Source organism: Zootoca vivipara, chromosome 1, assembly GCF_965207765.1.
Source record: "Zootoca vivipara chromosome 1, rZooViv2.hap1.1, whole genome shotgun sequence".
NCBI lineage: Eukaryota > Metazoa > Chordata > Lepidosauria > Squamata > Lacertidae > Zootoca > Zootoca vivipara.
The window spans coordinates 76041961-76054998 of NC_142582.1; the positions used below are offsets into that span (position 1 = coordinate 76041961).

A 13038-nucleotide genomic window follows, 5' to 3' on the forward strand; every position below is an offset into this window, starting at 1 on the left:
TCATTCACCATCCATGGACTTCCTCTTCATAGAGAGAGGGTCCACACTTTAGGGATGGACAGTCCATCACTCTAAATGCTTATTTGGTTTTTGCTCATTTTTCTATAATATGTTAAATTAGACATTACTACACAGTCCAGATTTTGTAAAGGCATTCTGGACCTGATGTGGCAATATTCCCCTTGCCCCCCAATTTATTTGCTGAACAAATCTGAAGGCAGTGAGAAGATCTGCCACCATTTCCAAATCAACGCCTAAAATGAAAGGTTTTCAATAGCTCAATGAAACTTTTTTAGGTTCTGGAAATAATAAATATCTACTACTTTTCCTTATTAGATTCTGAGATGTGTTCTGAATGATCAGGTATTTCCTATATACATGTATAAAGTCTGCCAGTGGATCTCTAAATCTCCAACACCTCTGTGTTGGTGAATCTAATTACTTTCTAGAATTAATTTCTCCATTAAGTTCCAGGTTTTTTGCAAGAGAAGGGGGACAATAAGTTGAAAAAGAGACTAGAGTAGCTGTGATCAGTGCAGTATGAATTGAAACCATGGACTGTAGGAACAGCAACTACACCTTTAACTAGGAAATACCTCATCAAAACACTTAATTTTGGAGTTTCAAGTAGAATGTTTTTAAACAGCTTCTTCCTGTGGTGTAAAGCAGACATGCTGGTTTAGAATCTGGAAGCCCACTGTGATCTGTTTGTGAAGAACTTTGCAGATAAATTTTTTCAAATCCATTTTGACTTGGACTCCAGTTTGCCAGTAGAGTAAGGAATCTGTCTGGCGGGCCTGGTGTTGCAAATCCAGAGATTTGGGTTGCAAAGTCCTCAGCATACACTCAACTCTTCCTCTCATTTTCATCTGATCCTAGGGAAGGAGCTGAAAGGCTGAATCACTGTGCTATAACTGTGAAGGACTGGATAGGCTGCAAAGAAGCAGAAACTTAATGTAGACAAAACAGAACTATTTGTAGGTTGACTGTGTGACTCAGGACTGAGTTCACAGCCAGTTCTGCATGAAGTTTTTTCTCTGAATGACCAGGTATGCATAGTTGAAGATAGGGAGGTATTCCTCAATCCAGATCTCACACTTGTTATACGTGGTGTTGGTTACTAAGGGTGTCCCTTTTTGAGCTTTGGCTGTGCCAGGTACAGTCCTTCCAGACAAAACAGGCTTTGCCTTCATCGTTCATGTTCTAGTGACCGGTAGGTTAGACACAGTTAACTCTGACAGTCTATGCAGGGCTATTCTTGAAAAAGCGTTTGGACACTTCAATTACTGCAAAATCACAAAAGTCAAAATGCTGGCATGAGCTAGGTGTTTTGATTCTATCATGCCATTTTGATGGGATCAGTTAAAAAAGCACTGGTCTAAATATTTAAACCCCTTAACAACTTGGGAACTGCCTTCTTCTGTATGTTCCTTCCCACATGTTCCAATTGACATCTGGGGTCCAGCTGCAAATCCCTCAAACTTGGAAGACAAGGCTGGTAGGCCAGCTAAAAGTAAGGACGGTTGTGTCTCCTACCCTATGGAACACCTTGTCAAGGAAATCCATCAGGCCCCATCACTATACTGCTTCAGGCAGCCGGGGAAGGCCTACTTGTGTTACTTTTGCTGAATCGGCTTTTAGGGATTATGCTCCATTTCTACTACTTTATCTTAGCTGCCTTGGGTCTCCTTGGATAAACAGAAGAGGTAGATCTTTTAAAAATTAAAAATAAACTAAAATGCATCTTTCCCTTCCACATAACACCTCAGGAAGCATGATGTGCAAATCCCCCATTTTTAAGAATTTTTAACTTTTAAAATAGAAAGAGTACTGCAGGAACTGCCATGTCTATGACATACCTACACTGCGGAATAGGAACGGCAGCTGTATTATTTGTTTGCAGAATCCTGCTTCCCAACAACTTAGCCGGAGACTCGGTCTCTCTGTCAACAGGCACCCCCAAACTTCGGCCCTCCAGATGTTTTGGACTACAATTCCCATCTTCCCCGACCACTGGTCCTGTTAGCTAGGGCTCATGGGAGTTGTAGGCCAAAACATCTGGAGGGCCACAGTTTGGGGATTTCATAAGGAACGTACTAACCTCTTCCTAATCCATTCAGCTGAAGCATCATCCTACTGAGTTCTAGTGGTCTAAGTGCTAAAAGATGCTTCAGTCTAATAGATACTAGAGTAAAAGGCTCTCTGGCCAATACCTCATTTTTTGAAGATCTTCTTGGGCTCTGGCCAATGCTGCTTCTGCCAGCTCTGCTTTGTGCTCTGCATGTTTCAAACGCTCAAGGAGAGATGAAGTCTCAGTTAGTCCATTAGAACAAAAGATGTCAGTGGAGTCAAGGAGATCTTCTATATCTGGAAATGAACCAAGAGAATTCATCACACAGTGTGCAAATATTTAGAGTTACTGAGAGTTTGGGATCCAAATAACTGCATGGTTTGTTCTGTACACCAATAAGGCTATATTTATTACTACATTTTTGTAAGTCTATTTATATCCCATCTTTCCTCTAAGGTGCTCAATCTAAACACAGAATGCCATCTGTGTTCATCTGAAGATATAAGAGGTTTTTTCTTGGCCTAGAATATATCCGCCCTTTAAACCATCAGTATATAAAGTTGCACATTTTCATCAACTATAAGTATACAAATTAAAAATTAAAAAGAACCCTACCAAACTGGAGTAAGAGGTCATCTTCCAAGACAGGCTTCAAATATTTCTCTTCTTCCCAAGGAAATGGGGTATTGATAGAACTAAAATACTCTACAGTTGGTTTCTGAAATAAAAAATGAATATACTGTATACTGTTCTTAACATGTTTAAACTATGCTTAGTGTTTTAAAAATATCTTTATAGTCACCGGAGAAGGAAAATATTTAAAAAGTCTGGTATCAAACCTTAACTCTAATAAGTATTAACTGGGAGCTTGGGCAAGTAACTGTAGTGTTCCAAAATGCTGAATCTTTCTTGCTATTTGTACACTAGAGCAGCCCAATCCATTTTGGCACCTAAGGTGGACCCCAAAATGGTGCCCCCCATTTTGGTGAGGGAAGAATAAGGGGATATGTGAAAATTGACATCAGAATCTGCTGCCCCTGAGGGTTCTTAAAATTGTATTCAAGCCCTACCAGTAGCATAAAATGACAAAAAAAACAGTATATATGATACACATTTGCCATACATTCTACATCTGAACAGAACCTTTCTCTCTCCGCATTGCACATCTTTACCATACCCAAATTTGCAGCCTTAATATATTTTACATGTACAAATTTGTCTAGACAAATTGTAAGTATGAAAACAATGGATAGTAAATTGCATGTTTAGAAAAAAGTGCATTGTTTTCCTCATAAACCTATTACTAAACTTTAAACCAATTCTGACTACCATGGCTTTGATAACATAGTATAACTTAACTTTAGTCAGATAATACTTGGTAACTTACTTCCAGCCTAATAAAGTTCACTAGCTTGATGTAACCATAGAAATTGAGTCCTAGAAGAGAGAGATGAAAACAGAAGTAGTGTCAAGCTGAAACGGTCAACATTTTAATCTATTTACCACTAGAATTCAGACATGGTCGTTTCTTTTTGCTGAACTATTTTATTCCATATTATGACCTCTAGACTGTTTTTTTTTAATATCACCCTATAGAAGACTGCCAAGAATACACCATCTCTCTTACTGGCTCACACTTACAATACATTTGAGTGTTTTATGTTGTAATAGCAGACAGTTTGTCACCACACAAAAGGTATTTCACAGCTCATAGATACCATTTACAATAGTATTAAGCACATTTCTTGTAGTATTTCTGCTTATCTTTAGCCTCCAAGATCTGTTGAATGTCTAACACCAACAATCTTGCTTGTCACACCTAACATGGTAAATTTTGCATGCTTCTGTGTTTGGCAACTTATACTGTAGTGCTAATGAACCAATCTTTTATGTAGATTAAGATGCTTCATATAATGCTATTCAGCTTCCCTTATTCTCTCTTTCTGCTTCACTGGATAGAATTATTTCAATCATACTGAATAAGACATTCAGTAACATACACATTAAGACATTCATACATGCACTTAAAACAGTTTAACTAAAAACACTTAAAAGTATACGTAAACTTGTTTCCCAGTACCCTGAAATCTGGGTTTTATTTCACAGGTTAAGAGCAATTAATCAATTTGTAAAATATAAACTTACAGCAAAATACTAAATCACTACATAAAATGCAGAAATAAACTTACTGTGTTTATGAGCCAGATTTCCAATATTGAATCCATGATCTGATGTACAGTGGCCAAAAACATCTTCAGCTGAACTGAAAAATCTCGGAAAACACAGTTCAAGTGTTGTTAACATAGAAATTGTCCATATGTTATGTTAAGCTTTTTAAATAAGACTTTGACAGCAATAGAAAACAAACTACAAGCTCCTGAAAAGTGGTGAAAAAATCTAGCTGAGTAGATAGTGGTTTGGGCAATTATCAGTAGTTTGACCCCAGGAGTATGAAAGTGAATAATAAATGTCGAATAGAAACCGGAAACATATTATTGGATTGCAGGATAAACTTCAAAAATTAACAGGAAAAAAGCAAGGAGAGAAGCATTGGCTGGATGGAAACTAGCGGCATTTAAGAATCATACAGTTCCGCAGGTTGCTCCTGTGCTCCTTGCTTGCTTGGCAAACCCTTCCCAGAGTAATCAATGCAGTATTCCCATTTTTACTGTTAAACAACTATTCCCCTGCACAAACCCATCCAACTTTGTGGAATTCATTAGAATTATAATGGTGGCAGTTACCATGAAAGTGAACACAGAGAAGTCGACCAGTTTGTCTCTACATCAGGGATGGAAGTACCTGTGCCCCTTCAGATTTTATTGCAGTGTAACTCCCATCATCCCCAACAATTTCAGCCCCCCACTAACATTACAGCAACAAGTATAAAACTTGGAACTTTGCACTCCTTTGGTTCTTTTATACTGACTTAGACTAAGGTTACCAGACATCCCCGTATCCCGGGGACAGTCCCTGGATTTACAAATCAGTCCCCTGACAAAATCCATCTATTTAGTAGGAAGTTGAAAAGTGATTGGAAAAAATCTGGTAACCTTAATTTAGACAGCACCAGCACCTCTCTACTTAAAAAAATACAACAGGGTGCTTTGACATCTAATATATCTCTGGGAACTGAAGGAGTTACAGCGCACAAAACCCTGGAGAGCTGCTGCCAATCAGTGTAGACAAAAACGAGCTAGATGGCCCAATGGTCCGAATCAGTGTAAGGGCAGCTTGCTACCTCCTATCCTACTGTTGTTGGAAGCTGCTGGGGGAACTCCACTAATGCAGGGGAAGGGAATGAGAAAAGATATACTGTAGATATACTAGGCGACGGGAGCTGCTGGAGCCACTGCTGAGATCAAAGCAAGAGCTGAGAGGCTTGTCGGGGTGGAGACTCCCCTCCGACCCGGGGGCACGAGGCAAACGGAACCGAACCTAAATAAAAAAATTCCTTCAGTAGCACCTTAAAGACCAACTAAGTTTTTATTATGGAACCGAACCTGTCGCAGAAGAGGCAGGAGGCCAGCGCGGGCGCCTTCGACTCGTCGTCTTCCTCCCAGGCGCCGTCGCTCCCGCCGTCGTCAGACGAGCAAGGCTCGCTGTCCGGACCATCCCCTGCCTGCATCTCGCCTGCGATGAAACGAGAAGAGGGATGAGAGCCGCGGGGCTGGGAGGTTCATCCCCCGCGCCGGAACCTTCGGACGGAGGAAAAAAGGAACCTACCAATCACCACAGCTGCCCGGGAACTCATGGCCGGCCGGGAGGGTCCTCGGAACTGCCCTCTGCTTCCCCGAGAGGCGGACTGGAGCACGTGCGGCTACAGAGAGACCCAAACTTCCGGGTTGGCGCTTCCGGCAGCTAGAAGGCGGGGCGCGTGTGCGAAGCAGGGGAGGAAAGGGGGAGTCTACGGCGGGCCTAGTGAGCCAAACTTGATAAGTGCGCGAGTTTTTGCTTTGTTTTTGTACCCGCGGTGGGATTTGAGGGGAGGCCCTGATAAACTGCAGCGCCGCTGCATCCCTAGCTCTTGAGGATTATGAAGTCAGGCGGGCAGCGGAGCGGGCTGTTTCCATGGTTTAAGACCACGACGAGAGAGATGACCGTTGAAAGGAAGGCCTGAGGCGGCCCATTTTACGCATAAATTGCTAAAAGCTTGTATTGGCGGTTTAATAAACGATTTTCTCGCTCCAAGCCTTTAACTAGCTTGCGTTTAAACAACACTGAACCGCAAACAGCGTTTTGAAAGAGTTCATCCCATGAACGACGTCGGCTTTTCGTCTGGAAAACATGACCAGAAACAATCCCTTACATACTCCATATAAATATACTACGACTTCATTTTAAAACTGTGTGGCAGAAACAAATACCTTAGGGTTTTCTGTTGCTGTTAATAAATCAGTGTTAATCTGCAGTGCTTGTTTGTGTGACTTGTTTGGTTTTTAAGCCCCTTTCGAGTTTAATAGGGTTGTGCTTTATGATTAGTTTCTGGCGCACAGCAAAGCTAGAAACGTACATATTAAGATATCTCAAATGGAGCCAGTCTATCTCCGGCTGTTCCCTCGGAGCTTCCCAGGCTTGTGTAGGCAGAGTTGTGGCCAGGGGCTTTTCAGCCGCTACGGATCACAGACTAATAAGGGGTACCTGGAAATCTGGCATTTCCCAAATGGGCCACGAGGTGACACTATGGGCTGGCATCTACAGATTTTTCAAATGAACTAAGCCAGTCATTCTTGCTGCTTCACATCGTAATGATTCCCTTCAACCTTTGCTCTGAACAAGGTTTAGTTTTTGCTGAAACATATGTTCAGTGAACTCTGGATAGTGCTCTTCCAGGAAAAAAATATGCAGTAGTACAATAAATAATACAATAAAAATGTCCAATTATTTTCATTTTCATTGATTTAGTTGGGATCCCCTTTTAATACACTGGTCCCTTTAACCTACATTCCACACCCCAGTTCTCTGGGATAAATCTTAACTTCTCAGTTTTAAACTCAAGACAATTCTGTTATAACTTGGCATCACTTTCAAAAGAAGTGTTGGGGTTGTTTCCAATATGAGAAAACAGCACACATGTTGAATTAATTCTAAATTAAATTTGGATCAAGGCTTTCCATTAGCTTTTTCACAAGCATACACAAGTAAATCACATTTTGTGTTTTTTATTTCAGGGCCTTTGCAAAATAAAATAGAAAAGAAAAAATGAAAGCGTTCAGGACCTGGAAAGAAACAAATATGATGGAAGTGACAACAAACACTACTGATAAGACTAGAAAGTGTTAAAAATCTAGCCAACATGGGAAGCAAAAGCTACTGAGTAAGACAAAGATGATGGATATGAATAGATGACATCACTGGTTCTGGTAACAAATACTATAGTACGGAAAGAATATAAAGTAGATCAGACAACACAGTGTAGTAAACACACTTCGGGTAACTCAGAAACAGGTAGAAATGAACCCCAAACCCAGGGTCATTTGTGTTTGTATGTATGAGAATAGGTATCTCTCTCTTGCAGTGTGTGTAATACAGTGTGCCTTGGACCTGTCTGAGGCTTGGTCCACTTATCTGTTTGGCCTCTCAGATTTACTGACTGAAGTTTGGAAATTCTGTTGGTCAGGGTTTCAAAATTGTTTTGCACATGTGTTGTCTGCCAAAGATTCACAGTGCCTTTGGGGCTGCATATTCACTATTCCTTTAAAGCACATCCCCCCTTCAAAGAATTCCAGGTACTGTGGTTACGGAGTTACAGTTCCCAGCAACCCATAACTAATTGCAGTGCCCATAATTCTTTGAGGAAACAATGTGCTTTAAAAATATAGGATGTATGAAACTCTAGAAAATGTTGGGTCAAATTCCAGGATGCAGAGCCTGAAGAGTGCTGGACCACATTGTTACCCCCACATGAACTGAGAATGTGGCTTAGAACACACTCCTGCATCTTTCCTTTCATTTGTTAGCATTTCAGAGGTACAATTGTGGACAAGATGCAGATTCTCAACCCTAGTTTAATGTGCTGCGGTGAAGTCCATCCCTTTGGAGTGCCCATTGTAAAGAATTCTGAGATGAGTTACAGGTGAGAAGCAGGGGTCATTTGCGTTAAATCTTAATTAGAACAAAAAGACAGGTCAAACTATCAACATTTATAAAAATGCTGCAGTAGTGGAATGAATTTTGAAAACAAAGGAATGGAGTAGGCAACTTTCTTGTTCTGGGTGTGATTGGGAGATATGCATGACATACAGCGAAGTAACAGCTGTAGATTCCTATAACACTATTGTTAATGTGTTCATTTGGTTTTTATTTATTTAGGCTCCATTGGTGGTAGGCAGAAAGAATCTTTTCCCCTGTGTTTATTGAATGCCTATCTACTTGTCTGTGGAGAGACAAAGGAAACAGGGATAGTACTTGCAGGTGGTTCCTGTAACTAGCTTTTTATTGTGGGTTGGTGGTGAGTGATTAAAAAGAAGTGCTGTCAATCCAGATGCTATTTCATTCTGTACTCCCCAGTTTCTCCCTCTCAGTACCGTGGTGGTAGTGGTTCTGATGTCTGTATTAGAAAATAAACTTTCCTGCCACAGTGGTGGCCTGTCCAGTTGAGGGTTATGTATGCAAGAATGTGATTATCCTGCCATGTCATCACAGGGTTTGTTGTTGATGGTATCCTTATGTCTCAAGAGACAATGGAGTACATCTCCAGGGGTGAAGCCAAACCACTGTGTTAGTAGTACTGAAGTGACCTCCCTGGGTGCAAGCCTGGGCAGTGGGTATGGAGGTTCTGGGCTGCTAAGATCCCACTCTCAGCCTTGCTGGTATGGTCCAAAGGAGAGCAGAGCGATATGTTGGGCACCAGCTAGGCTTCAGGAGTTGCAGAAAGGAGGCGTTCAAGACTCCATCCAACCATCTTAGGGACTCCACTCTCGATTTTTGTAGGGTTTACTCTGTAGCCTTTTCTTCTCCCAAATATATCCCAGAAAGCAGCAGAGGTATAGGATCAGAGTTTTCCTTCTCCTAGATGGGCTACCTTCCCAGGTTGATGAGTCCCATCTGCCCCTCACTTCCCTCTACAGCAGGTGCAGAAACCGCCTTCTTGACTGTTGGATCCAATATTGGTCTCATCCTCTCAATCCTCTGGAGCCTGTCTTCACATGCAGGGGAAGTCCCTAATGCACCAAGGGTTTAAGACCCATTGGCTACTTTCACCTGGTTTAGCTGGCCAGTCAAAGCTGTTCTCAGGGTGGCCGCTGTTGCCTGCTGACAGCTTCTAGGAGTTCACAGTGAGAGCAGAGTGTAGGGTGGGGACCAAAGGTGGACACACTACCCCAGAAGGAGCATGACATGTCCCCTGCTAGACGTACTACCCCACTCCCTAACACCCCATACACAATTACATTCTAGGAATTTACCTACATTTGGGTATGCATAGTACAGCAAGCCACATGCTACTTATTGGGGCATGCTGTGTTGCGTAAAGGAGAATTTTTCAAACAAGCACAGAGTTCAAATTAATCACAGAGGAAATGAGAGAATCACAATAGTTGTGTGCATTTGAGTACATTGCACTCCCATCTCTTTGGGAAGGGGGAGGTTGAAAGAAGAATGGAGAAGGCACCTGGTTCCTATTCTGAAACGTAGCGCACCCCTGCAAGCCAGAATTTTTTCTTCCATTACTTGCTGGGGGTGGGAGTGCAGCACCAGTTACAACAGTGAAATTCAGGTTCCTAGTGGATACTGGTCCTGTAGTGCTGGGAATATGAGTGCTAATTATCTGCCTGTTGATTTGTATAGATTGATTGGGTTCTTCTTTGCAGTTGATTAGTTGTACCGAGTGTTTTGTTGTTTGCTATATTATTCCAAATTCATATTCATGGTGTAATATATTATATTTGGAGGTGTGCAATTATTAACTTGTTTTAGCATTTTGAGTTAGTTTTAATGTCTAATTATAGGTGCTATCAATTCATTTTTTGTGCCCTGGGGTTGACTGTGGAGCAATTTACATCTAACATTGAATTGCTACTTTGAGACTTTTGAACACTACTTTGAATATTGTAGTGTGTTATATAGGCATATAGGCACAGAAAGAACATCTCAACTAGAACAGCAATCCTATATAAATTTAAATGAGTGCAAGACCCATTGATCTCAGTGGAGCTTAGTTCTGAGTAGAAATGTATAGGATTGCACTGTCACTGTAGTATCTAGCAAGCATAGTTCTTAAAGCCCAGAATGAATTGACCACCTTAAAGCAAAACTTACAGTAAAAGGAACTATGAAAACACTGACATTTAGTTTTGATATCTTGTGGTTATTTTTTTGTTTTCTTAATCATACTACATTTTAAATGTAAAAGAGCCTTCTGTAAAGAGAGGAGAAAGTTTCACCAGATCTTTGTTACAGTCTTGGGATTGTGTCTGGATACACTTTATATTGCTTTGATGAATTCCTGTTGCCTTAATGGGAAAGCAACAGCTCTTTACAAAAAGTGGGGAAAGCTATAGCTTAAGCTTATTTAATTCAACTAAATTGAATTAATTCAAGCAAATTATACTTTAAAAAAAGCTGAAGCCTCTCTCTTCCTTACAAAAATACTAATTCTCCTTACACATGCATTATTTCCAGTTTTTAAAAGAAAAAGGAGGGGACTGTTTGAAGTATTATATGTAGTAGTTGTGTGTAAAATCTCTCATTCTTCATATTGGCTTCTTAAAAATTAGCCAGCCAATCAAAAGTCCCTAGACCGACGCTGTCTTTCTGAGTTAATCCAAGGCCAGTAAAAGGATAATTTGATTAAACTGAGACCCTAATTTATTTAGCTTTAGTTCTGGATCAAGCTTTCCTTAATAGAGTGCTGTCGTCTTCAATTGTTTGAGGCAAATTAAAGTGACATAAATACCATGGGACTTTTTCAATCTGATTAGTCAGCTAACTTGCATCAATACTACCCCAGCCATCAGATGCTGGCGTCCTTCCTTTCATTAGTCTTACTAACAACTGACAAGTTCTCCTTGAAGAATGGGCACCCACGCTGCCACGTCGACCCCCACACTTAACCCATCATCCTTCCTCAATGGGTCCCGTTTGACAAGGTGCCCACACCTTTCTCCACTGCTGTTCCCCAGACAAAGCTAAATATTGTTTTATGAGCTATCAATAGCCTTTTAATCCCAAACAATTTCACAAATCCACTGAGCACTCAAACTGATTATAAACATTTGTTCTTTTAAGATGCTAAATTTCTGCTGGTTTATTTCCTCTGTTCTCTTTCCTCACCATGCGATGCCCAGATCATTGTAGCTGGAAAGGAAAACTTCAAATACGAAAGGCAGGCTGCATTTTGCCAGTGAGCACCAGAAAAAGTAACTTCTTTGAAGATAGACTATCATGATATGGGAACAAGATTTAACAAATGCAAGGAGGGCTTTTGTAATTGTTGCTGTTAAAGATACAAACTCGCCATCTTTTCAAGCGTCAGCACAGTAGGATTCTATTTGCAAGGCTTTCTAATTGGAGAAAGTTCCATATTTAACTTAAAGGCGTCTGAAGCCTCAAAATGATCCTTACCATTAATGCAAATGGCAAGTCTGTTATACTATAGATTCATTTTTGAAAACAAGTTTTATCTGTTCAGGTGTAAAAAATACATAGTTAGTAAACAGTGAACTAAAAAATCAACTATATTCAAACATTGGCTATACTTAACCAATGCACAAACCAATAAATGGAACAAGATGAACATGAGAGATTACTCCAGAACTCTTCAATGCCACAGGGTAAATTATGTTTTTTTAATAAAAGATTTAGAATAATGGCATCATCAATGACCAGGGGAAATCCATAGCTCAGTGGTGGAGCACATGCTCTGAAAACAAAAGGTCTCCAGGTAGAGTTTGGAGTGGGTTGGAAGGGTCCAAAACCTTTTAGAAACACTGAGCTGGGTAGTATGAGGCAATTTCATATGTTGCTTACTTCAGGACAGTTTTCAGGGGCAACAAATTATCTGTCTACTACCATATTTCTTTTTCAATGTTAGAAGGAGAAACACTAAGGCAAAGTTGAACAGTGCATAAAACCTGAGCTCATGTACATTGTAACAAGAAGCTGTATAACCAAAAAGGATATAATCCAAAACTAGTTTAGGCCAGATACTTGTGCCAGTGGTGCAATCCTGTACATGTCTGCTCAGAAGTAAGTCCCATTGACTTCATTGGGGCTTCCTCTGAAACAAGTGAATCTTGGATTGCAGCCAGGTAGAGAAATCCAAACCCTCTTGTCCTGGACTGGAGTGGGGTTGAACTGGGTGGAGATGTCCTTCCACACAGCTCTCTCTGCTAGACTGGCTTCTCATCAGTGTGGCACTCCTGTTTCCACCCACTGAGCTTCTTGGTGGAAAGCCCAAACATGGGGCATCCTGGAGGCAGGGCTGAGTGAGCCCTGGTCATTTGGATCTCAAGCTGGTGTCACTGCTGTTGTGTGACAGCATTAGGCCTGGTTGGTGCTGCAGTCTTACTGCACTCAACTTTCTTCCCTAGCCACTGTTAACAGCAGGACTGCAGATGTGGTGGTGACCCCTCTATTCCACGAAGCCCCACTAGCAGTGGGTAGCGGGAGGTTTGAATTGCAGCCTAAATAATCTTTGTTCAAGTCTATGGACCTCATGGGAATATGGGTGTCTACCCAGTGCTATGAGTACTCCTAGCAGAGATGCAGCTTATCCACTTGCAGCTTCTTTTAGACACACTTCCCTGCAATTTGTGGCCAGTCTCTGCACAGCATAGCTCTTTCCATTCTTTCCACCTGCTTCCCTGTGTTCTGAGGCACATGTTAAATGCAAAGCAGTTAGAGCTGCACAAGGCACAACTGGTTTTCAAGCCAACCAGCGATGATGATGATGATGATGACAACGACGATGATTTTATTATTTCTAGCCAATCCACCTGGATGGGTTTCCCTAGCCACTCTGGGCA

At 41.1% G+C, this 13038-nt stretch overlaps 1 protein-coding gene across 2 annotated transcripts in view; it reads right to left on the bottom strand.

Annotated features, from left to right (window-relative positions):
- The window catches only part of PRMT3 (protein arginine methyltransferase 3), a 56190-nt gene extending 50307 nt beyond the window's left edge, over window positions 1-5883 (bottom strand). For both annotated transcript variants that reach the window (XM_035117387.3, XM_088668281.1), the window contains exons 1-6: window positions 5798-5883; window positions 5575-5704; window positions 4261-4343; window positions 3459-3508; window positions 2687-2789; window positions 2214-2367 (exon numbers count right to left, since the gene is read on the bottom strand). In XM_035117387.3, coding sequence (XP_034973278.3) covers window positions 2214-2367; window positions 2687-2789; window positions 3459-3508; window positions 4261-4343; window positions 5575-5704; window positions 5798-5825 — 548 coding nt within the window. In that variant the 5' untranslated portion in view covers window positions 5826-5883. The remainder of the gene's footprint in view (window positions 1-2213; window positions 2368-2686; window positions 2790-3458; window positions 3509-4260; window positions 4344-5574; window positions 5705-5797) is intronic.
- Between the last annotated feature and the right edge of the window lie 7155 nt (window positions 5884-13038).